Here is a 26,205-nt window from a genome sequence, read left to right as displayed (position 1 = left end):
TTCAGTAAGTGCAAAATCACTTGGGACAGAATAACGGCATGCACAAATTTAGACTGGGGAATGATTGGCTGGGCTGTACAGAAGGATCTGGGGATTACAGTGGACCATAAGATACATGTGAGCCAACAGCATACTCTTGTTGCAATAAAAAGCTACTGAGCAGAGGTCTGGACTGGGTGACCTCCTGAAGTCCCTTCCAGCTCTCCTTTCCTATGATTCTATAATACTCAATATGTATCTATACTTTGAAATGACACCTGGGGTGGGTACCCTGTTCGCCATCCTCTGTTCCCCACCAGTTACACTGAGTCCCTACTCATATGGGTAGTTCTCTTGAATGCAAACTGTCATTGGTTAAAATGCAGACAATCAAGTTTCCCCAGGATGGGGGGCAGGACAGAGCTGTAGGTAGCTTGTCCAGGGGGTGAGGGGGCAGCTTCCCGCTGTTGTGTGCACTCCTAGGGTGGGGGACATGGCGGGGGTGGGGGGATAATGTGGTTCTCAGCTTTCAAAGCGGGGCGGGGATGGATGTGGGCTGCTTGCTGTGGGTCGGGACTCCCTGCCCTTCTCCCCTCCCGTGGGACCTCTGCGCTAGCCACACTGCCATGATGAGTTGCCCCCTGCCCACCAGGCAGCAACAGAGGTGGTATGGAGTTGTGCCCCTGCTGCTGCCAGGTGGGCAGGGGGCATGTTGCCATGGTGGTGTGGCCAGGGTGGGACTCCCGGGGGGTGGGCAGCAGGGCAGGGAGCCCCTAGCCTGCAGTGGCCCACCCCCATCTCCCTATGGGTTCTGTTCAGCTCTGTCCCAGTTGTGCTGCTAGGGGACATCATCTTAGGCCACTCCTGTGGCAAAATTAAAAGTCAGCGCCTATTCATTGGTGGGTAAGCCCAGAAGTTACACATAACTTAGGAGTAAGGCAGCTTGGTGCCTGGGACAGTGGGATATATGGAGGCAGTGGCAACTTCTGGCTGCTGCTGTGCTGCCAGCATGATTGTGTGGCTGCAGCAGCAACAGTTATTTTATCACCCCCCAAGTTGGTGCTGGGGGCTTCTGCCCAAGTCATCCCACCATAGCTATTCTACTGGGTAAGACACTCTCATGTGAGGTGGGAGATATGGGCTTGAGTCCCCCTGACGCTCAGGAAGGCATAAAACTGGAGGCTTTTTTCTCACCTAGTGCTTTAACCAATAACCTGTTTATTAAATGGAGGCACCACCACTATTCCTGAAAATAAATTAAAATAGAAATAAAAAAGGACTTTGCTTGGTTCCCTGATAACATCTCTCTGGAGAGGATTCTAAGCTGTGACACTCCTGCTAAGACAATGTGGTGGGGACATGTCCTTCCTGCTGGCCAGCTTTAAGTATCTCCTTGCTCATTGAGTGTGGTGGTATTGTTATTTGATTTATTTGTGGGGGGAGGGGGATTGGTTGGTGGGGAGGCGGTGGTCACCCTTCTTAGGTGAACTATTCCTGCATATACAGTAAGTGCCTACCACAGTTCTGTCTTCTACTCTGGAATCCAGGTGCCCACAAAATTAGGCACTGTAGGACCTAACTTGTAGAGGCCAAAGTCTTTTACTGAATCCAGCCTAAAGCTGTTTGCAATATGTGGGATATCTGGCAGGGATCCTTAGTAACTTGAAAATATAGGTTTTGTTCCATGCAGTTTGGCAAGAAATGTAACAGAAAGAATCCTTGTATTGATGAGTTTGGCAAGCATGCTTCTTCTTATGAATAAAAATTTCAGCCCAGCTGTATTAAGAAGAAATAAAATTTAGTACCACAGAAGGTACATTGTTAGTCTTTGTCCTAATGGGACTCTACCCCTTCCTCCCTCCCCCACAAAAAAAACCCAACCCCCCCCCCCCCCAAAAAAAAAAAAAAAAGGTTAAATAATGTTAAATTTCCTGATGTGAAAAACTCTTTGGACTCATCATTAGTATTTCAGAGAATTGGGCCCAAACTCTCCCTGGGTTAATGCCAAACCTAATGAGATCATATCTTCAGCCATCTCTAGCATTGTTCTAATATAGCAGTGCCTAATAAAAAATGACACTGTAACATTTAGATGATTCATAAATATCATTGCCTTATGTTACTTCAGTATAGTTTTGTTAATGAGCCCTTCACATTTATCACTGTTAAAATTAATAAACTGTCACCCCAAAAGGCTTTGACTTTTAAATGCCTTATTTTATTCAGGAAGGAAAACATGAGAAAAGAAAAGTATTAAGCTTGTTTTTCATACATTTTTGTCAAGCTTTTGTATGTTCATGTTAAGCTTAAACTGGGAAGCACTTTGACTTGATACCACAGACGTGAGTAGCCCTTAACAGAGGTGTAGTGAGCTCCCCCAGTTCTCTGGTCAGAGTGTTGACCATTGGAGAGCTAGGGGGTGGAAAGGTACTTTACCTGCACTCTGGCAGAAGCTGCTACTGCAGTTAAGGAAGAAAATTTCCTGCACACCAGCTGCAGCAGCTGCACCACAATGCTCTTTGCCTCTGGGAGTTTTTGCTACAGCAGGCACAGCTCAGCCATAGAAGCCAGGTAGTCCTGTACCCAGTACCATATGAACAACAGGGGTTGAGCAAAATGGCACCTCTCCTTTCCCCCCCACCCATGGTATTTTTGCTTTGCTTTGCTATGCATGGTACAGTTTCTCTCCCAGTACCTTACTGGGGGAGGGGAGGGAAGCCGAGTGAACAAAGCTCCCCCCATAGCCACCCCTCCCAGCACCCCTGCTGCTGCTGCCCGCCCCACAGAGCTGATCCCACAAAGGTGCGGTACTCCTGGCAAGGGTGGTACCAGCCTCTTCCTAATGGGGAGAGGTAGGCTGGGGCTGGGCTTGGAGTGGGTGACAGTGGGGCAGGCTCAGGTGCACGGGTTGGGTGGGTGGTGACAGCTCTGGGAGGGGTGGAATCTTCTGCCTCAGCCAAGCCCAGACCTCACCAGCCCCTCCCCACCTGGAAGAGACTTGTGCTGCCCCTGCACCAGGGCCTCTATATCAGCTCTGTACCGCCAGCAGGTGCACACGTGCCTCAGAGCAGATAGCAGGGAGGGGCCTGAGGTAGCGCAACCCTGGCCCCACCCCACCATCTGCTCTGAGGTGTGCATGTACCTGCTGGCTGTATGGAGCTGATGCCAGGGCTACAGAGCCCAGTGCAGTTGTTTGCAGACTCCTGGCTACAGCTTGGCCTGTGGTAGCATGCTGAGCAAAATGGCCTTGCATGCCATGCTCTGGCACATATGCTGGGGATTGCTGACCCCTGCTGTGCACCTTTACAGCTTATCCCAAGGGTGGGTAAAGTCCAGCCTCTGGGCTGGATTGGGCCCATGACAGGCTCCATTTCCCAGCAGCCCCTGCCATGTCACTCTGGCTGGTTTCCATGGAGACCCCAGGAGCGGCGGGGCCATGACAGCATGGGGCCAGTGTCTCCATGAAGATTGGCCCAAGCAGAGGTTGCCCGGGGTGGGGATAAGTAGGAGAAGACACTAGCAGTGACAGACCACAGAGGAGCAGATGCAGGTGCTGCTGGTGTAGCAGGGTGCTGGAAAGAGAGCACTTACCTCCTCACATGGGGGAATCTCATGCCTCACTTCTGTTGCTCTCAGAGCACACTTGACACTCCTATTTGACTTCAGTAAGAACTGCCAAAGATGATGATCAGGCCCTTAGTAAGATAGGATTTGACTTCTGACATTTGATGCAGTTCTATAGATGTATATATTTAAAAATTGATACTGGCTAAATTTGAAGGCTTTTAAATTACATATATAAAAACAATCCATAAAGGTAATTTAAGATGGAAATCAAAATGTTAGCTTTAATTTTAAAGCCTGATGATCTGGCAGATTTCTTGTCTTCTCTTGAGCCCTGGACCCTAACAACAACAGTGACTTGAATAGCCATTCCCTCAATATATGAGAGGCAGTTTCTGGTACAGTGCTGTTTATGAGGCATTCCTCATTTTTCGTATTGTTTCCCACCTGGTCTACCAGAGCCTGGATTTCTGAACATTTTAGCTAAGTACGGACGGTTAAAAAGCCTGAGGCTAAATCAATTTAATCTTTGTAGGTTAGTCTAAATTGTGTAAATTGAACTGATAAGCAAGCAAACAGACATTCAGTTTTGATTCTGGAAATACAGCCACATGCCTGCAATGGCCCAGGCCAGAAGCCAGGGGGGGAGTGCTCTAGAGCATGCCTCCCTGCTTGGCTGGAGCAGACAGCTTGGGCCAAGGCTGGGCCACCTGCCCTGCAAAGGAGGATTTGCAGGGGAGATGCAAAGCATCCTGGGATGCTGGGGGACTGTGAGTTAACTGGAATCTGGAGGGGATCTGGGACAGAAGTTCAGTAAACTGATTTAACTTAAATGAGTTAAGTCTGATATTACATCTATCCAGATTTATTTTAAACCAGTTTTTGACCATTTTGAAAGTGGTTTATGTGTTCTGAACTATTGTGTTACAGATTTGGACTGGTTTCCAAGTAGGCACCATCTAGTACAAGGGAGGCTAGGGGACAGTGATCATGAAATGATCCAGTTTGCTATTCAGAGAAAGTTGGGGAGGGTAACTAGCACAGCGCAAATGCTTGACTTTAGGAAAGGGCAGTAGTTAGGGAGGCACTCGGAGCTAGTATGGGGGTCCAGGAAAGGTGGTCCTTCCTCAAGGAGGCTATCCTTGGGGAGCAGCAGGATGCAATTCCTCTGTGCAGGAAGGCGGGAAAAGGGTCCAAGAAACCTTCATGGCTGAGTGCCGATATCCAGGCTGGCCTGAGGGCAAAGAAAAAAGCATACTGGCGGTGGAAGCAGGGGGCAGAGAGAAAGGAGGACTACACCTCCCTGATCTGACCTTGCAGGGATTTGGTGAGGAAGGCTAAAGCAGCATTGGAGCTTAGATTAGCTTCTGGGATTAAGGATAACAAAAAGTCCTTCTTCAAGTATATAGGTAGCAAGAAGCCTCGGGGTAACATTGGACCCCTATAGGGCGGGGCAGGGCAGGGCAGTTGGTGACGGACGCGCGAGAGAAGGCAGAACTCTTCAACAAGTTCTTTGTCTCCATGTCCCTGTCTGCTGACAATGGGGTGCTCTCGGGTTACAGTGTAGAGAAGCCCGGGAAGGATGTGAGTCCCCCAACTATTAGTTCAGACCTAGTTAAGGATTACCTGGAGGGCTTAGATGTGTCCAGATCGGCCGGCCCGGATGACCTTCATCCGTGGGTGCTGAGCAGATTGGGTAGTGTCATTGCGGAGCCATTGGCACGGCTGTTCGAGGACTCCTGGTGCTCTGGCCAAGTCCCTGAGGACTGGAAAAGGGCCAATGTGGTCCCTATTTTCAAGAAGGGGAGGAAGGAAGAGCCTGGCAACTACAGGCCAGTCAGCCTCACTTCTATGCTGGGGAAGGTCTTTGAAAAAATTATCAAGGGCCACATATGTGAGAACCCTGCAGGGGAAGTGATGTTGAGGGGTAACCAGCATGGGTTTGTGCCAGGCCGATCCTGCCTGACTAACCTGGTCTCTTTCTATGACCAGGTAACAAAGAGCTTAGATGTGAAGGAAGAAGTCAGTGTCATCTTCTTGGACTTCCAGAAGGCCTTCGACACAGTGTCCCACCCAATTCTGGTGGGCAAGCTGAGGGACTGTGGCATTGATGAATGCACGGGCACATGGGTGGCAAACTGGCTCCAGGGGTGCACCCAGAGGGTGGTGGTGGACGGATCAATGTCGACCTGGGAGGGTGTGGGCAGCGGAGTCCCCAAGGGCTTGGGCCTTGGGCCGGTGCTGTTCAACATCTTCATTAGCCACCTGGACGAGGGTGTGGAGAGCACCCTGTTCAAGTTCGCTGATGACACCAAGCTGTGGGGTAAAGTGAATACACCGGCAGGCAGGGACCGCATCCAGGCAGACCTGGATAGGTTAGAGAAATGGGCGGATCTGAACAGGATGCGGTTCAACAAGGACAAGTGCAAAGTGCTGCAGCTGGGGAGAGGGAACCAGCATTACGGTTATAGGTTAGGGGCTGACCCTCTCAGCAGCACAGAGGCAGAGAAGGATCTTGGAGTCAGGATTGATTCCAGGATGAATATGAGTCGCCAATGCGATGAAGCAATAGGCAGAGCCAACCGCACCCTGTCCTGCATCAACAGGGGCATCACTAACAGGTCCAGAGAGGTCTTGCTCCCCCTCTATGCAGTGCTGGTCAGGCCGCAGCTGGAGTACTGTGTCCAGTTTTGGGCACCGCACTTCAAGGAGGACGTGGAGAACCTGGAGACGGTCCAGAGGAGGCCACTCATATGGTTGGGGGCCTCCGTGGCCAACCCTGAGAGGAGAGGCTGAGGGACCTGAATCTCTTCAGTCTCCACAAGAGGAGACTGAGGGGGGATCTTGTGGCTGCCTACAACTTTATCAGGGGTCACCAGCAGGGACTCGGGGAAAGTTTGTTCACCAGGGCCCCCCTTGGAGTCACCAGGAACAATGGCCACAAGCTGAGGGAGGATGGCTTAGGTTAGATATTAGGAAGAACTACTTCACTGTAAGGGCGGCCAGAGCCTGGAATAGGCTTCCCAGAGATCTTCAAGAGGATAGGCACCTGGCTGGGGTCTTAGGACCCCTGCCACCCCCAGTGCTCCTTCCTGCCCATGGCAGGGGGTTGGACTAGACGATCTGTCTAGGTCCCTTCCGACTCATTGATTCTATGATCTTTTATTTTTGCTAAGATGATGGCCCCCCTCAATGGCACAGCCAGAGCAGAGCTGAGTGGGTGGGGGGCAGGGGCAGATGCAGACCGCCCACTGGAGGCACCCTACTGCCACCCCTCTGGCAGTCATGCACCCCTGCTGTGGTGAGGCTTCCTCTGCCCTCCTGCAGTAGCGGAGGGCACAACTCTATCCCATTGCCTCCGCTGCTGCTGGGTTGGCAGGGGTTACCTCACCATGGCAGCGTGGCTAGTGTGGGGCTCCTGGGGGGAGGGCGGCAGGGTAGGGAGCCCTAGGCCTACAGTGGGCAGCCCACATCTGCCTCCACCCTGTGCATAAATCTGGGAGGCACACACCTCCCCATTCCCCCCCTCCCCAGGAGTGTGCACCATGGCAGGGAGCTGCCCCCCACCCCATGAATGAGCCTCCCATGGCTCTGTTCCACTCCACACTACCAGCCCTGGGCCCCATGCACCGACCTGGCTGGGCAGAGTCCCTACGCCCAGCCCCTGCCCCGTTACTTCCCTCACTGTGGGAGTCTCAATCTGCACCCTCTCTTAGACTTACCTGCAGGGTAAGTCTAGGGGAGCTGCTCTCCACTGCTGTTTGGGGCCGTATTCTTGGCCACATGCACATGTGCATGCACACACATGTACGTGGTACCCCCTGTGTCCCACTCCCCACAGCCCCTTGCAGTCTGTAGTTCTGCCAGCCTGCAAGGGGAAACCCACCATTTCTCACATTTTTCCATGGTGAACGGAAAACCCGGATCCCTGCACAATACTGGGAATCCAGGACAAATGCTGTCCTTGAGTCCTACAGCCCAGGACTGGGACTTGATATTTCCATTTCAAGACTTTCCTGCCCAAGTAAGGATGGGTAGTCACCCTACCCTCCTCCTGAGTGGGGCTAGGGCCCTTGGGTCCCCACATGCTCAGTGCCTATGTTTCTGATCACTTATATCAATTTATGTTTAACTTCTGGCTCTAGCCTTTAGGCAGTAGATGAACACCTGAATTTAAAAATGTTAGGAAATAACATTAAAATCCCAGTATCCATTGTTTTGAGAAATATGGTGAAAACACCTCATTGTTCATGGGTGATTTTCAAGTTCTTGGTGTTACTATACGTTATTTCATATTTTCACCAATATAGTATGAGAGGGCCAAAATTTGTAGTTTTTCTAATAACATCTCTTTTATGTTCCATCAGAATGACTAATTTCAGGCTATAATCTCTGGAAAGAGCCAATTCTGCCACTTCCAAAATTTTTATGAAGAAGCGCTTTTGGAAAGCAGTAATGCAAGAGGGATGTAGAATAGGAAATTCAGACTGGTATTTCTAGAGTATAGATTGTGACCAAAGGAAAATTACTCAGTGCCTACTAACACACTACCAGTCAAACAAATATTTTACCAATCTCTTAACAGAGATCAGTAAGATAATATCATAGCTGAACTTGCCCTTGCTGAATTAAGCTTGAGAAAGGGGCTGCAAGCTAAGACATTTTGGGTGTGTCTACACATGGCTGTACAGCACCTTTGGTACTGCATCGCCATTTAGTACTTCCTTTTGGAAGTACTAAAAGATGGTGCAGTAACAACCCATAATGCTGTATGCTGGCCATGCATGGTTATTTTTGGCTGCTACGTTGCCATAGCAATGCACCCTAGCGAGAGAGTGCATTGCTACGGTGACGTAGTGATGGCACCACGGTTTTTGCCATCGGTCACTATGGCGCTGTAGCATCTTGTGTAGGTGTGCCCTTTGTATCCTGCTTGTGTCTCCTTTAAAAATCTGCCTTATTTGACTAAATTGGGAAAATGGCATCCTTGACTGCTCTAATAAGCATTTGGTCATAATATGACTGCAGTGCCTTATAGAATTATAGGATTGGTAAGAACCTCTGGAGTCATCTAGTCCTACCCTCTGCGCAAGGCAGGACGCCCTATTTCTAGACCATTCCAGACAAAGTCTTGGAAGTCTCTAGTGAAGGAGATTCCTCAGTTTCCCTAGGCAGCTTGGTCCATTGTCCTTCTGTTCTTATAGTTAGAAAGTTTTTCTTGAGAATTTAAATCTTCTTTGTTACAATTTAAACCCATTGCATCCTATCTTACCCTGACATTATTACATGGCTCCAGAGGAGAAAATGACTCCTAGTTTGGTATACTGTATCTAGAGATGTGAAATTTGATGAGAAAAGAACTATAAGTTTACTATTTTGGACTGATGAATAAGTACTGGATGTTGATGTTTTATTGTTGGTTTGTTTGTTTGTTTGTTTTTCAGTCTAGTGGTCTTTCTTAAACAATATTTCTATTTTTTTCCCAACGTAGATTTTTCACTACACAGACTTAATTGATCTAGCAAGGTGTGCTCAGGTTAGCAGAACCTGGATGTCAATAACACAAAATAGTTCATTATGGAGTGATGTAAGTAAGCCAGTCTGAAACTGACATTGTACCAATTTTAATGTTTGATTTCAAGTTTCAGAGAGTAAGGATGAAATGATCAGGTTATGTTTAAAAATCCTAAGCACCCCAAAAACAAGCAATCGTCAGTAGTACCTTTTCTTTCTGTAAGATACTGTATAAGAATGTATAAGAATGTAGTATGTTTTAGTTTATTTCTCAGTACCAGAAACCCCAACAAGTTTTACAGGTCTCTTCTTCACATAAAAACAGTAAACAGTTCTGTAGAAATTGGAATGTTCCTGGTGATGTCACTGGAACAATTATTCCACTTTATTAAGAGACTAGTGTTTTGTGACTAAAAAGATAGCTGGACAGTAGACACCATAGCTATGACATTTTACTGGAAAAAAAGACTTTATGTTCATAATATTTCTAAGATAAAAAATTAATCGCAAAAAGCTTTAATGGTTTTACATTTTTATACATCATAAAGAAACAATGAATAAACAAGTGGTGGTGTGTGTGCCCTGGTTTGTTTCTTTTTAGGTTTTGTTTTGTTCAGATATCCTGCTCTCATATGCTCATAGTTGTGGACTAGTGAATGCCCCAGTTTGTAAATATAAGTTTTAGGCATTAGTTTCATAAATACTTTATTTATATGTGTGAATATTTTTAATGAACTCTGTGAGGCTACTCATATATGTAAAGATACAGATGTGCGTAGTGTTTGCAAGACCTGGATGTTGAGACTGCACAGCAGATTTTTAACATTTAGTTCTTTAAATAATTAAACGTATTTTGCATGTATGTCTATATTTTAGATACCTGTACGATATATAGATATCTGCATTGTTTAATTTTTTAGATTGATTTTTCTGCAGTAAAACACAAGATTCAAGACAAAACAGTAGTTAATATTTTGCAGAAGTGGCGTCCTTATGTGTTACGTTTGAATCTTCGCGGTTGTTCTTCTCTTCACTGGCCCAGCTTTAAAAGTATTGGTAAGTTTTTTCAATACTTTTTATTTCTACCTCCTATCTCACTTTCTTTACAGTGTCACTACCTTTTCTTTACTTTACAGCACATATAGTTCCCTATAATTTCAGTCACAGTGAATTAGTGAGAGTGTGGAATTAGTAGGTTAACATTACTTTAAGCAGCTTTTCCTTCCATCCACACTTCTAGGCCCCATCACAATTTTATAACTGAAAAGTAGTAAAGTCATGTAGAAAGGTTTTATGTCTGACGCACTGTGAATATAGTATAGTGCATGAGAATGCAAGCATCTGCTTAAATGTACATGCTTGAATCCAATGATACTGAGGTAATTATACCAGATTTCAGATGTACAGTACTATGATGTTGCAAGACAATTTAAAGTCAGTCACAGGGGTGTGCTGCAGGGGAGGGAAGCCCCAGACGTCTTCCCCTGCCAGTCAGGGAAGACAGCCAGCTCCAGAGCCTGAAGCTTCTCTCCGGTGCTGCGCAGCCCCAGCAGGGAAGGCACCTGGCTCCAGCATGTGGGGCTTCCCTCCCTGCTGTGTGAGTTCAGAGGCTGCGTGCGAGTGCCAGGGAGTGCTGGCAATACGGGCAGCCACGCGGAGACTGAGCCCCTCACTGTGATGCGCAGCACTGGCCGGAGCCGTGCCCCACTGGGTGCCTGTGCCCTGAGCGCCCCCGCCTACTGCTGCTGCCACTGCCTGGTGGGGCTGTGTACCACTCTCCCTTACATTCGAACGCTGCCCACCCCAGCTCCATGCTCTGTGCTTCCTCCCAGCTGCAGCCCTGCCCCGCACCACTTCCCTACCCACTGCCTGGAGTCGGCAGGAGACTGGGGAAGCAAGCAGGTCCCAGGGCCTATGGCAGAAGTAGCCATGCATGGAAGCTGCACACTAGCTGGCTGGACCCTTCAGTCCACAAGGGTGGGAGCAAAACAGTAGGGTACATTTTGGGTGCTGTGTGTACACGTGGGTGCCTCGCTCCCATCCTCATGGGTGGAAGGTCTGGGTGGGGCACAGTTTTTTGGGGGGTCCTATGGGCCAGATGAAAGTGCTTGGCAGGCTAGATCTGGCCTGTGCGGATCACTGGGGCCTGGGTACAGGTGCAGGGAGCAAAACAGCAAGGGCTGGCACTGCTCAGAGCCACAAAGCAGTGGGTGGAACAACCTGGCCCAGCCAAAGGGCATACGGCTTTCGTGTGCGGTGTTGGGGGCCCTGGGTAGCAGCAACAATGGTTCAGTCCTGCCCAAAGGCATGTGCCCTAGGCCTGGCCGAGCTGGCTTCACGTGGCACAGGTGGTCTGAGGCAGCTGGGGCTGCACCACACCACTGGAGGGGCTCTGTCAGTAGGAGGGCCTAAGTGCCCCGAGGGCCACTGCTGCTGCTGTTGGGGGAAAGGGAGACTGGTGGGGGGGGGGAGGGGGAGCAAGGGACCCACCCCTCCTGAGCAGTCCCCCCACATCCACACACACACACAATCCCACATCCCTACTTACCGGGGGGTAAGCCTTGTCCCATTCCTATTTGCTCCAACACACTGAGGCAGCATGCTGGGGCAGCAGGGGCACAGGGTGGACATAGAGACACTCTGGCCAGGTGCCAGAGCATCTCTTTGGAGGACCCAGCCTGCAGTTGCTTCAGGGCACACTCCAGTTGACTCTGGATCCAATCTGCGCAGCTTAAAGAAACCCACATAGTTTGGATTTATTCTGCCTCTGCTTTTTGAATGTGTGTACTTAGCCTAAATTTATAAGAGACATTTAAAGATTGCAAGGCTGCTCAGTTACCTGAACGCTTTGGTCCAAGGGGCTTTGTCTTGGTGCTGTTTGGGAAGAGATGTATTTGTGGATGGCTGAGAGATGACTCAAATGGCAAGAAGATGAGACAGCACATGGAAACAAAAGAGGAGGTTTCATCACACTCTGAACAGCGCTGTACCAAGTTGTAAATGGTACCTGCTCATTCTGACAGATAGATGCGTTGCTAGCTACATCACTTTAGTGTGTGTCACTGGCTACTGGAATGACGTGCCTTCGTCAGCAAGATTCAGATGGACCTTTTACTTTTGTTGTGGGTAGTACCATCTACAATTAAGTTTGCTTAACAACTTCCGTTCAAAGAAAATTTTTTTCAGTGGCATATGACTTTGGCAAACTTAAACAATTTCACTTAATTTCCATGCCAAATGTCAGCTTCAGGGTGAGTTTTTGTTTGTTTGTTTTTTTTAACATTCACCTAAAACAGTTCAGCTGTTTCAAAGAATGAAGCTAGGGGAAAGCACAGTGTTTTGCCCATGTTAACCACCACCCACCCCCAACTTTAAAACTTAATTAAGAAGCTCCAACATCAGCATGTTTTAGAGTATGTACTTGAAATTTAGCAGGGACTTTCTAACCAAGTTAACTTTATATGCCTTTGCCTTTCCCAAGGAATTTTATTCAGAGGTTAACTTCGGCTTAGTTATCATCTTTCAAAAGAAACTTCCATTCACACATGATTAGAAGATATTTGTTAGAGTTTGGTGGCTAAATTCTCTATACACATTTAATCTCTACCATGCATGCACCACCCCAGGATTTCAGGGGTTGAGTAAAATTTTTCTGCAATTGCTTTTTTTGGCCACCAGAGGTTGTGCTGGTGCAGGGTAGAGGGACTGAGAAGAGGCTTCTGCTTTTCCCCCAGCTGGAGCCTTGGATGTGATGATATGGGAGAAACTGCCTGACTAGAATGCAAAGGAGCCAGGCTGGGAGGAGGTAGAACAAGGAGAATCAGGGAAAGAATGGAAGAAGGAGGAGGCAGAACCATGGGATGGAAAGATATAGAGGAAGAGGAAGACAGGAGATAATAGTGAGAAAACATAAGGTGAGGCTGGAGCCAGGCTGGAACATAGGATATGAGTGGGTGCCATTGAATTCATTAGGAGCAGTGCATCCTGAGACCGGGCAATTTTGTAATGTTGGAAATAAACTATTTGAACAGTGTTTTCCTCACATGGGACATATGTCTTTGGCTTCACACTGATGAAATCTCAATAAGTATCTTTGATTTCTGGCTCAACTTTGCTTCAGTGTTTAGCTCTACCAACAAGAAAGCCTTCCTTTTTATCATTTGGTTTTCACAGTATCCTTTAACTAAAAAGAAATGTTTTCAAAAGAGAAGGAATAGATTCCATATTAATGAATGATATACTTTGAATTTAGCAAATAGAAAAATATATTGCAATGTTTTGGATGAGGTTAGAATGGCTTTAATATTTAATTAGATGATAAATTATTGAAATGGTCTGCTGGAACCAATAGCAACCATTCTCTTTATTTTCCTTTATGTTTAGAAACTAGTTGTTTTGTGCAATTATTGGTGAGAACAATTTGCTCTCTAGAGTGGTGATGGAAAAGAGTAATTGTCCAAGACTAATAGATGTATTTGGTGATGTTCTTGGCATTCAACCTAGAGAGAAAATAACATTCTCAATGGTAGTGGTATGCAAGCTATTTAGTAAAAAAAAAAAAATTTCATATCATATATGACTCTGGCAGACAAAACTATGGAAAGCCAAAGTGAATCATATGTGGGCATGGATGTGGTGTCTCCATTAGGTACTTAAAAGTGTAAGATCCTTTTGGGATTTTTCCATCCCTAATGTATTTGATGAAAAACATAACATATTGTATATACTGACTTATATGACCTACAGTCATATTATGGCCACTCTGATCCTTGCTTTCCAGATTTTCTGTTTTCCCAGAGATCCTTTCATTGGTCCTACATTCATTTGGATATAATGATCATGACTAAATTTGTAATTTCTGACTTGCCTTAGAAGGTGAGAAAAGTTGTTGTTGTTTTTGTTACTTGCATTAGGCCCTGGATACTAGTCCCCTATTTCATAATACAGATAATGAAGATGTAAATAGTTTGTGTATGTGGATGCACTGGATGAAATATTCTAAATAATGTTTGGATGTAATGATTTCTCCAGCTTGTATTTTACTGTATAATAAAGGCAGAGTACATAGACTTATTTTATCAAAATGCAGACTGGATACCTTTAGAAAATGTTAAATGTTAACAGTTAGTTGTTAGCTAGTAGGGCTGTGCGAAGCTTTGGTACCCGATTAGATTTGGAGGAGATTTGGCCTTATTCAGCGGATGAATCTCTGATCCTGAATTGAATCAGGAAACCCATTAAAAGCTCCAAACTGAATCAGAAACTGGGGCCAGCAGTGGCACCAGAGTGACTCTTCCTGGTGCTTGGCGCACCCGCCCTGGGCACCAGGAACAGCCTAGTGGTGCCACCAGCCTCAGCCTGCAGCAGCAGCAGCCTACTGTCATCCTGCATCCACATCTGGGGGGTGCTGGGCTGTTCCTGGCACTCAGTGCACCCGCCCTGAGCACTGGAAAGAATCAGCCTGGTGCTACCGCCAGCCCCAGCCTGCAGTGGCAGCCTGTTGTCATCCCACATCCAGATCCAGGGGCATGCACCCCCAGAAAGAGCCTGACAGCCCCCCAACCCTCCCAGGGGGTGCGGAGCAGCAAGAGGTGCACCCTACCTCCCCCCACCTCACCGACTGGCAGTTTTTGTTGCAGCTGGCACCAGTTGCTCCCAGGGCTGCTGCAGTGGGGGTTAGGGTGAGTGTGGACAAGCTGCGCCACATCCTGCACCACCCGGGGTTCTGCTTGCTGCCACTCCCTCCAACTCCTATTGCAGCGGCCCTGGGATTAGCTGACAACAGCTGCCTGCACCACAGCATTGGGAACCAATCCCTACTCGTCACATTATAAAGTGGGTTCGCTTTATATGAGGGAAACCTGTATAGCCTATTGCTGAATCTCTGAATTGGCCCTGAATCTCTCCAAATCGATTTGGACCTCTTAATGAGTCTCCAGATTTGATTCAGATTCGGAGATTCGGCTGTCAAATCAGGCCGAATATCCTCCAAATCGAATTGGCTACTAAAGCTTTGCACAGCCCTAATAAACACAGAGGACTGGCTGCTATTCTGGGGGAGCTGTGGTGTATGTGGATAGGTGGATGCAGGCAGAAACACCACAGAAGCAAATAGAAAATGCAGCAGAAAGCCATGGAAAAGCAGAAAAGGCCTTTAAGCATGACCTGGAAAGAAAAGTAAAAGACTGAGTTTTCTGATACATTAGCAACGAGAAAAAGTTATATGGAATACTGAGCATATAAAATATTCATAAATCAGATCGAGTATATAAGTTTTCTTAAGAAAAAAATTGTTTTTTGAATTGCTGAAAATACTGCACGCATGGCACTCTACAACCGTAATATGTTCTTTTAAACAGTCTAAAATTAAGATATGCCGGAATAATATGTGGTTAAGTAATTAAAGTCTGCATCAATGTATATTCACAGAGGGCTGGTATAGTTGAACAGATCTTAATTTTGGCATTTTCTAACTTTAGCGGATTTAACTTTGCAACCTTACTACCATTCTTTTTAATAGTATTTTTAGTATAATTCCCTAGCTTTAAAAAAAACAGCCCAAACAACACTACTTCTTTCCCTGCTCTCCCCCACCAAAAAATCCCCCTCTGTTGACACCCATAGGAGGAATCAGCAAGTTTGAAGCTTTAACTCATTACACAGACCTCTGCCCTTGAGCTGCTTGAAGTCACTGAAAGCAATAGTAGGTTGTCACTCATTGCCCAGCCAGTCTCAATCTCTCCATATAGTTTCTTATTCAGTGTCATGGATGTTCCCAGAACAATATGGGTGCAGAACACAGAGATTTCAACAAGCTGGGTTACAAGTAGTAATATAGTGTGGACTTCCATGCAGGCTGAGAAGCAGGGTAAATTATACTGTGTGGAATTTCCCACTACTCATCTTATTTAGTTTTAGGAGATAGCTAATATCTTTCCACTGTGTGGCAGTCTTTTCTGGCTGAGGGCCAGAATGACCTGTTGGGCCAGGTCAGAGACAGGTGAGTGGAAGGGCCCAACTACTGTCATTGTTTATTTCCAGCAGCATAGAGAGGGCACCTCTAGCCAGTGCTCACTCGCATGGTGGCATGGACGGAGTGCCTGCAACTAAAGCCCCCCGCCTCTGAATGTCACCAAAGCCCCACCTCCGGAGATTGCTGACTCCTCCTGTGCAGTATTGTGCAGTGTAGGCATACCTCCAAGTCTCTGGCCCCAGTGGCTCCCAGTTACTCTCTGTTTGTCCAGGTAGTCCCGATCTCTGCACTCAGTTTCCTGTCCCAGTTTCCTTGGCCAGTAAGTCCGTGTCTCCTTCACTAGCTTGTCCCACTATTCCCCTCAACTCCCAGTCCTTGAGTTCCTCTCCCTAGCCCTCTGGTTCCAGTCTTCTCTGAGATTCCTTCTCCCAATCTAATTCCCTTTACTTGCTTCCCAATCTGTCCCATATATATTCAGGTTGGTTGGCTTTTCCTTCAGGAAGCCCAAACCCAAAGGAATAGAAATATAATAGAAATGTTGAGAACACAGGGAAACAGTTCTCCAGCCTTTAATTTCTAATGCCTGACATCCTGTAGCAGCCCAGATCTTTAATTACAGGAAAAGTCTTGCTCTGCTCTGGGCTAGAATATGCCTCCTTTAGATGGATACAATGCTGAATTTATCTGGAGTAGGACAATGTAATTTTCACTGGTTTCATGGAAAATTTCTGTTTGAGAAGTTAAAGGTTGACAGTTATAAGCAACTGAAAATAGGATCTTATAATAAATAATGTTGGGCAACCTCAAATATAGGTGGTGCTATTAGACCCCCTATGGTTAACAGAAGAACAGTAATGACTTCTGTGTTTTGTGAGTCTTTATCTCTGCAGAACTTTTTATCCAAATTCACTAATTTTTGATAGTTTAAAAGTATTTGGTACTTAGCCATTGCTGCTTATGACATTAAAGTGCTTTATTCCAAAGCCAGCAAACTGCCCTCCTTGCTTATCCCCATCTAGTAAGATTATTTTCAACTAGTGTATATATAGTCCTTGTTTCCTCAATCAACATGACTTGTAAGTTTCAGTTTGTAAGGTTTAGATTGGATATCAGTAAAAACTTCTTCACTGTTAGAACCATGAGGCTGTGGAATAAACTGCCTAGGGAAAATGTAATCTCCATCACTGGAGGTGTTCAAGAAGAGATTGGATAAGGATTGGTCAGGGATGATTTAGGAGTAGCTGTCTGGAGTGCTTTCTAAAAAGCAACAGTTGGAAGCCTAGGAGCAACACCCTCCTTTTCCCCCACACACATGGACAGGTGGCTGGGAGATAACAGAAAGAGCGCTATAGCCTAGAACCGTGGTTCTCAACCTTTTTTGTACCAGGATCCATTTGTAAACATCAGTGGCTAGTCCTGACCCACTGCACCCCCACTCCAGGCCCCAGGCCTCCAGTATGTTTGGCGGGGATGGTGTATGGGGGGCCAAGGAACCCCTTGCAGGCTGGAGCTGTGCCAGCCTGCAAGGAAAAAGCCCCTGTTTCCCACATTTTCATTCTTTAAAAGAGAATCTATTTTTAAAGTTTGTTGATTCATTTTTAAAGTTTGTTTATGACCTTTTCATATATTCTTGTGACCCACTTCTGGGCTACAACCCACAGGTTGAGAAATGCTGCCCTAGAGCAGTGATTTTCAACCTTTTTTGTATCAGGATCCATTTGTAAACATTGATGGCCAGTCCTGACCCAGTGCCCTTCACTCCCAACCTGTTGCCCACCACCCCCAGGCCCTAACCCCTCAGTGTGTGGAGCAGGGGGGATCCCAGGCAGCTCCTTGCAGGCTGAAACTTTGACAGCCTGCAAGGGAAAAGCCACCGTTTCCCATGTTTTTTCCTTTAAAGGAGAATCCATTTTTAAAGTTTATTGATCCATTTTTAAAGTTTGTTCGTGACCCTTTGATATATTCTTGCAACCCACTTTTAGGCCATAGCCCAGAGGCTGAGAAACACTGGCCTAGAGCAGATGGATATTGAAGAGGACCATGCTCAGCAGCAGGAAAATGAATTAGAGCTCCAGAACTGGCTACGTTATGAAAGCCAATTAAAGCAGCTAGGATAAATTTATGGAGAGAATACAGAAAGGGGAGTTCTGGCTGTTCAATTAATTAGAGGGTGTGATGTGTGGAGTTATGCCTGCGGTTTAGGTTGCAGAGCAGAATGGAGTTTCTTTGGTTTTTTCTGTGCTTGTGGGCTTTGCTGGTTGTCATGTGAGGCTGTGAAGGAATTTTCCCTCTCTTGTTGCTACAGGTGCTCGGGGGTTTGTTTTTCACTTTCCTCAGAAGCATTGGGTTGTGGCTGCCTCCAAGGCTAGGGATTTTGACTAGGGTGTGCCAGTTTTCCTGCTGGGACTAAAACTCAGAGTTTCTAGGCTTGAGGGTCCTGTTTATCTGCTCAGGGTCAGACTGATCGCCCCATTTGGGATCAAGAGGGGTTTTTCCCTCATGGTCATATTGGTTTGCACTGTATGGGGTTTTGCTTTCCTTGGTAGCAGGGGTTGAGGGCATAGCTCTCTTCCTTAGATTACTTGAGTACTTTTAAACAACACTTGTAGCCCCGGTATAATGATAGTCTTTGTTCCTCTGCTTTAGATTGGCAGGTTAGAGTGCTTTTGGTGTGTTTGGGTAATATCCCTTGTAGATGTGCAACAGGGTTGATTGTGTAGTTTAAGGAATAGGTTAGAAAATGGATTTATATAGGATGGTTTGGACAGGAGTGATCTTGCCTCTGGTGGGAGGTTTGGACTGCATGGCCTCCTGAGGCTTCTTGCAGCCCTACTTTTTATGATCTGTGCTCTTCTATTTTTCTTAAACCTGTACAGCTAAGACAGTAAATTGTATCCAGCATGACTGGAACATCTATTTGCAAACTGCAAATTTTCCTGTGCTTGCCGATATTTTGTATCTTTTCCCAGCTCAAAATAAAAGATTATATCCATTTTCAACTGCTCACTTCTATTTGTTTTAAATTATTTGTGCTGGTACAGTAAGTGTGATTGTTTGCAAAGAATGTTCAAGATGTATATATCTGAAACAGTTTGTTCTAATGATTATGGATATCCAGAAATCTACTTTAAGAATGCAAAATGATTCAATCAGTGTTTTATTAATATTAAAATGAACAGCACAAATGTATTCCTTTAATATCCACAGATGTTGGGCATACAGGGTACCTGTTCCTGTCCCTTCTGAAAGCTTGATTGAGTTAGAAAGTAAAACATTTCTGTGATATGATGCTTTTATAATTGCTGTAAGCCCATTTTCCTCCCCTGCCATTTCCATATTGTTGAAAATTATACCACAGTCTACTCCTTAGCAGTTTTTCTTGCTAACAGTTTGGGCTGAATCATCTGCTCAAGTATAGCTTACAGATGTCATGAACCTTTCCACACTAACGTCCGTTATCCACAGTTCTGATCTCATCTTTTGAGATAAATCCAAAATTACACAGATTTACCATTTTATTGTTAATAGTAAAACAGCAGTGATGGCTGGCTTTAAAATCTTTCTGGCTGGCTAAATGGTTCAAAGTCACTATTGCAAATGATTCAGCAGCAAAATGATAGTTTTTAATTTTTTTGTTGTTGTGTGCATATAGCACCAGTTTGGCAAATGAGGTACATGCATTATATGTGTGTTATAGTAGTAATTGTTTCATTTCTTCCAACAAACATTTTAATACTATTCCAGTTCATACTAACTGACAAAGAGAGAGATTATTGTGCCAGTAAAATATAAAATGAGTATATTGGAGACATAAAATATAATTCAGCTGTTTGTGATATTACCTCACCCACTCAGGCATTTGGAACAGGGGAGTGATCTTAGGGAACTGCTTGGCTTCCTGGGGTTTATATTTTGCTGCTATTAGAATTCATAATGCAGGAACTAGAGGTTTGCTGTAGGACGCTAAAGATTTCTGAGTACTAATTTCTTTCCCTAGTACTGGCCACAGTATTGACAGACCTTTCCATTATTTTTTCTTACAATCCTTAGTAAAATACACTTAGAACCCACAGCAGAGAGTTAGGAGTATTGCTTCTGGGTAACATGGTAGATTGTTCCTCCTGGCATCACAAAAGCAATATAAAAAGCACACTAAACACCATACTAAGTATAAGGAACAGGAGGAAAGCTTCAGCTGTTTGTTGGAGATGGATGGAGAAAGAATGGGAAAAGAGAGAGGTAATAGGCAGAAAGAGATTGAAGAAGGGGTAGGAATTAGGTAAGTAGGCCCAGGGTTTTCTAATATGCTTTGGATGCAGAAATGTTTTTGGGGCATTTGTGATCATATGGTGCAGAATAAGAGGTTTTGAGAGGCAGTGTAGTCTGTGGTTGTGGTGTTTCAGTGGAGGACATATATGATGTATAGCAAATGACAGAAAGACTCTTAAAAAAAACAACAATCCCATTCCTTGTAATTCAAGTCATCTCTCTTTTTTAATATCTTCTTTCCATACATTTATTCTTCTCTCCTGCATTGTCTTATCCTGTTACGGCTTTGTTTTAATTCCTGTTCTTGGTTCATAGTTCTTACCCATGCAACAAACTTTCATTTCCCACATCATCCCCATAAGACTGTGACAGACACCTGGTTGCTGCCAGTTTTCCAGGAGCTAAGCCTTTTGAATTCTAGCATTTTCTGGGTTCCAAATAAACACTCATCTATTACACACTTATCTATTACATAAAGGGTCTTTAGTACCGTTGTCAAAATGAAGTAACAAAGTATCCCTAGGCATGAAGGATTACATCTGATCATAGTTAAAATTACACACATTTTAGTAACTACTTTAACCCCCAAGATGTAGTTCGGGAAAAAGAGCAAGAGTAATGATGCCATTAGAAGGTCTTCTATTGTACCATTATTTTAAGAGCAAAGAAGAGTATTTCTTTATTTTATATTTTTCTTAGATTCTCAAAAATCTTAACAGATACCACCTCCAGTTTTCTGGCTTTCTTTAGGTGTTATTGTAGGAGCCTGTCTTTATCTCCTTACATCTTAAAATGTCATTGGTTGAACCAGGTCCATGATGAAGACTTTGCCTGTAGGGCATTGTCACTCTTTGTAAGCCTTCAATTTCATGTTCTCTGTTAATAGAGATTCTTTCCTTTTCTTTAAATAATTCCTTTATAAAGGTTTTGAGCAATTGGAGACAGGTGATTGATTCAGCTGATGGTCCTTTTATGAAGTTTTGAAGCTTGAAGCTTTTGTAGAAGCAGTGTACTCTGATACGCTGATTCTGTTGCCTGCACACCATCATAACTCTTGTGGATGGCAGAGAGGAATTGTGTTTTGGAGTTTGCACTGGGAATGCCTGAGTTCTGATCATACTCCTGATCCACTTGCATAGGCTTGAGCTTCTTACCTATAAAATGGGGACTACCATGCTTGTCTTTAAAACCTGTTGTTTGTTAGTTAATCTGGAAGTTTGAAAAGAAGAAGCATTATATAAATGCCGAACGCTATCAGTCAATAAAATAATGTTTATAAAGGATGTTCTCTTTACTGAGAACATCCAACAAGAGTCGTTTCCCTGAGAGGTATTCACTACCTGTCTAGGGTACTTCTGAAGCCTCATTTCCATAGTATTGGAACACCTGATAACATTTAATATAATTGTTTTTATAACATCCTGTGAGGTAAGGAAGTACTGCCTATCTCTGTTTTGCAGATGGGGGAACTGAGACCTGGAGATACTAAGTGATTTGCCCATGGTCCGATAGGAAATGTGTACCAGAGCATATAACAGTACCCAAGTCTCTTGAGTCACAGGCTTATATCCTAATCACTAGGCATCTCTGTACCAGCACAGCATTCACTGAACCCTATTTCACTTTAGACTACAATTGGATTTTTTATGATACCACATACAAGAGAGCTGATATAAAAAAAAATTACAGAACATTGCCATGAAGTTCATGGAAGTGAAAGGTAAAGAAATGGCAATACATTCAGCAGAGAAGAGAGTTGGTCCCAATGCTGCAGTGAGTTCCATGCAGAAGCAGCATCTACTCAGGTAGATCAAATTGCAGGATCTTTGCCTTGGTTTATACAAAACAGCTCCTTTCCAACACAGATTTATAGCTATGTCTATCCATTTATTTTGTGCAGGTTCAAATTGATATCCAGACACTTGATGAGACTGATCCAAAACAAATTATCAGAAATAGTTTATAAAGGATGTTCTATGACTGATGCCATCATGTAGTTAGTAAGTGGAAAAAAGAAATCTTTGTAGGCAAATATTCCTTCATGGACAATCAACCCAATCAACAAAATGTAAACAATAGGATTTTTTTTCTGAAAATGTATCAAATACTTGTTGAATCGAGTAATAAAACAAATTCCCTAATTAACCAATTACAGTGACAATCACACCATGCTTCTTTATTGTTTGAACTGATTGTTCTTTGTGTCGTTCCCACTCCTCATCCTCTTTGTCTGTTTCTGGGTAAACTGGTAGTTTGTCTTTTGGACACTCCTCATAATAACTCCGAATGTATTTTCCAACAGACCACCCTTTGTATTCCTCAGGCATTTTGCATTCCAGGCCATTGTAGTGAACACTGTAGTGATGCCTTAACCAGTAAAAAAGGTAATGAATGTTGTAATCACATCTCCAAGGGTTCTCTCGAAGCCACAGTAATTTCAAAAAATACAGATCTTCTAATACTCCATATTCAAAATTTTGCAGGCTGTTGTTTGATAAATCTAGCTCCTCTAAATTAATGAGCCCTGAAAAGGCAGCTGATCAAGAGAAAAACAGTTATTGAAATTCATACATTAGTTAGAAAAGTATGTTTATCTGAAACAGGGAAAAAATCCCATATTTATATAAAAATAAACAATATTTTGTGTATTGTTTTTAAGTCTACAATAAAGATTTCTTTTGAACCTCAAAGAATGGATATACTGCAAATTTTTTAAAAGTTACAATCAATCTGGTCCCTATGGGTGCTGACAGATGGACAGCTTCCCACTGTAACTCATGACACTTCACAGAAGGCGCCATGAGTTACTGCACCCCCTGCCCCCGACCCAACAGATGTTGCTGTTTGGTGGAGGGTGAGGGAGTGAAGCGATCAAGTTCTACATTGAAGCCAATCCAGGGGAGAGAGGTGGGCTGCCTGTCTCTCTCTCCCCTAGCCCTACCCCCCTTCCAGCTCCGGTACTGTCTTCAGGATGGAAGAGAGGGGAGGATGCTCTGTCTGGAGTTTGCCCAACCTGTGCTGGAGGATGGGGTGGGTAGAGCCCTCCTCCTGGGGTGGAGGTTTCCAATCCACCCACCGCACCCTCCAGTGCAGGCTGGGCAAACCTCAGACGGTACTCCTTCCCCTTTTCCCCATTCCACCCTGAAGACATCCTGGGGGCAGGGCTGGGCTGATGCCCGCTCCCAGATATAGACAAACAGAAGTTAATGAAGGCTTTGCTTTGGAGCACCTTCATCTGAACCCTCACGAAATAAGGGTTAATTTATCCCGTGATTGGACACTTTTAAAGTGCTCTGCAGCCGTGCCCTTCTGTCATGGCACAGCTGTAGATTGCTTTCAAGGAGCTAACTGTGTGACAAACAACTTCTGTTTGCACCCCATGTGTATTCAGAATAACTCTTAATTTGCTGACAAATACATGTTTTCAATGCTTTTTACTTCTGTTAGCACTTCAGAGACCACATTGCAGGGCCATTGAACTGGAATCTGGTTCTTTTCTGTGAATCACCAACAGAATTTTTATCAAGTTCTTTTAATCACTTATATCTATTCCAAATCCATTGCTGCATTATGCTGTGAAGGTAAAACTAGTTTGTATGCAGATTTTGAAGTGGTAGAACTGCTTTAAGCAAGGGAATTTTTTTTGACTGAAATAACTATGGTGGTACAACCTCTCTAATTGTGGATGCATTTATATCAATATACAGGTGTCTTGTACCAGTAGAAAATATTTCTATGCCTACAGGATGAAAAATTACTGGTTTAAGGTGTTTTAATTGCATCTACCCTTAGGGGCATGTACCTCTTGTTAAAGTTATGCATGTTTTCTGTGAAGGCAAAGTCAAGGGTCTTCCCACACCTAATAACTCATTGTGCTGGTCTGATTAAGGCACACCAGTTTCTGCCAGTAGTTTACAACGGAGTAGTGTGACTAGGATCATGTCTGACTGTGTATGTCTGCAGACACATGTATATCTGGAACAGTTTCAAAGGGGGAGCTGCTAATCAGGTGTGCAGAAACTTGCATTCTAACAGCTATATCTGGCCAAGCTGTGAAGAAAATGAAAGTAGCAAAACAGCTCCATCTTTAATGCTGCTTCCATCCAAGGTTTTGCTATGTTTCTATGGTTCATAGCTTGTCCACACATAACTGTTAAAACGTAATAGCTGCTATGTGGGACACACCAAGCATCTCCCTTGTCCTTTTGAAATGGCTCCAAATGCATGTGTATTCATACACTTTGACTTCCCAGCCCAAATGACTAAGTACCTATTTATAGCTGAGTTAACTGTGGGCTGACATGGCTTGAGCTCAGAACAGGGCTTGCAGAGCCACAGTGAAAACATCTTAATCTCTCTGATACCATCCCCTATGCAGACAATACCCAAGTATAATTTGAAAATATCAAAACTGAATTGTGTCGATGAATGCCTGATTTGACCTACAGAACCTTTACTGCTGATGTTGCTGGTGAGAAGGAGAGAATATTTAACTGTTCTCAGGCTAAATAGGCAGGACTGGTAGTTTTTTTTTAACTTGTATTTTTTACTTGTGAAGTGAATACATTTGATTCAGTGGCAGTAAATTAGTGGCAGACAAAACATGCATCTTTACAAAGGCACTGCAGTGTATTTCACAGAGTAAGTCATATTTTAAATAAACCCACCCTGTGGCCCTTGCATAGTATAGGTTTTCATGTAAGGAATCTAGCAATAAATGATTTTAAACCTCTTAAATAGTATCTTATTTAGGTTACTGTTGTCCTATCTTCTTTAGGTTTCAGAATGCTATGGCAGGAAGCAGTGGGGTTTGTTTGTTTGTTTTAATCTTTGTTCTTTCAGTCTTTCTCTTTCATATTTTTGATTGCTTTCCCTGTTTAAAACCTGTTCTGAAGAAATGTCCTACAATGCATTAAATGCAGGGTAGAACTGCACCTTCATAGACTATTTAAGATACAAAGATCACAAACTTTCATGAGCCCAAGTTCACTTTATGAGATTCTGATGAACATTTTGTACAGCTGTTTTTAGCCCTAGTAAAGAAAACTATATCTCAGAACTAAAAATACCATTCTAATCCTATCAGTCTATAATGATATTAATTGTACTAATTAAATAGTATTAATTAAAAGCAGTTAGCATCATAAGCTAACTTTAGTCAGGTTTGTGATAATAGTGTTTAAAAAGGTAGTTTTTGTAGTGTTTTGACTGTTTAGTCTTATATTTGAATCTTGTACTGTTTTAAATATGAAACAAAGTATGCCAAAGTCCTTGCTTACTACATTGACTTAAGTGAACAAGATATGTCAGCCTAGAATTTGGCTTGCTGAATTCAATTAAACATATAGCAACATTTGTTAGTTTTCTGATTGTCTTGATTTTTCATGCTTAGACTATGGGGAGTGAAGACATTGCCAGAGCTAATAATCAGTAAAACAGATTACCATTGTTACAAATATGCAAATTATTCTTACCAGGATCTATATAAACTATTCCATTACCGCTGAGGTTTAGTATCTTCAATTCGCTAATATCTTCAAACTCCTTAGCTTGTAGTTGTTTGATCTTATTGTTGGACATATCAAGTTTAACAATATCTGGAGGTATGTTACCTGGAACTTTCTTTAACTCTTAAAAAAAATGAAAAAGACATATGTTAAGTCATCTTTAGTTTATCTCTACTACTTGTACTTTCAGCAACTAACTGTGATAAAAGATAATTGGTGTACTATGCCTTTAGCAATAAGGAGAGCTGTGGTTCTTGGGTTCTGAAAGTACTTGAACAATTTGGGGAAAATACAAAACTACTTCCTATATCTTGTAAAAGTTTCTTTTTTCCCGCCCTTCCTTTTGCTTATTGAACACTGGCCTATGTCTCGTGCCATCATTTCACAAGTTAGTGTGAA

The 26,205-nt window shown here is 44.0% G+C and overlaps 2 protein-coding genes across 5 annotated transcripts in view; one reads left to right on the top strand and one right to left on the bottom strand.

The window, feature by feature from the left end:
• Positions 1-26,205, top strand: part of FBXL13 (F-box and leucine rich repeat protein 13) — a 195,991-nt gene that overhangs the window by 54,539 nt on the left and 115,247 nt on the right. For 2 of the 3 annotated variants that reach the window (XM_090041954.1, XM_090041956.1), the window contains exons 8-9: positions 9,035-9,130; positions 9,978-10,113. In XM_090041954.1, the coding sequence (XP_089898080.1) occupies positions 9,035-9,130; positions 9,978-10,113 (232 nt within the window). The remainder of the gene's footprint in view (positions 1-9,034; positions 9,131-9,977; positions 10,114-26,205) is intronic. The other variant, XM_090041955.1, reaches the window with a different exon arrangement.
• The window catches only part of LRRC17 (leucine rich repeat containing 17), a 43,328-nt gene continuing 36,392 nt past the window's right edge, over positions 19,270-26,205 (bottom strand). For both annotated transcript variants that reach the window (XM_090041958.1, XM_090041957.1), the window contains 2 exons: positions 25,774-25,929; positions 19,270-22,835 (listed from right to left, as the gene is read on the bottom strand). In XM_090041958.1, coding sequence (XP_089898084.1) covers positions 22,441-22,835; positions 25,774-25,929 — 551 coding nt within the window. In that variant the 3' untranslated portion in view covers positions 19,270-22,440. The remainder of the gene's footprint in view (positions 22,836-25,773; positions 25,930-26,205) is intronic.

The sequence above is a fragment of the Crocodylus siamensis genome, chromosome 4 (assembly GCF_052110815.1).
Source record: "Crocodylus siamensis isolate JL-2025a chromosome 4, ASM5211081v1, whole genome shotgun sequence".
Classification (NCBI taxonomy): Eukaryota; Metazoa; Chordata; order Crocodylia; family Crocodylidae; genus Crocodylus; species Crocodylus siamensis.
Note: the sequence above shows the minus strand (reverse complement) of the source record. Positions and strands in the feature narration are given on the sequence as shown.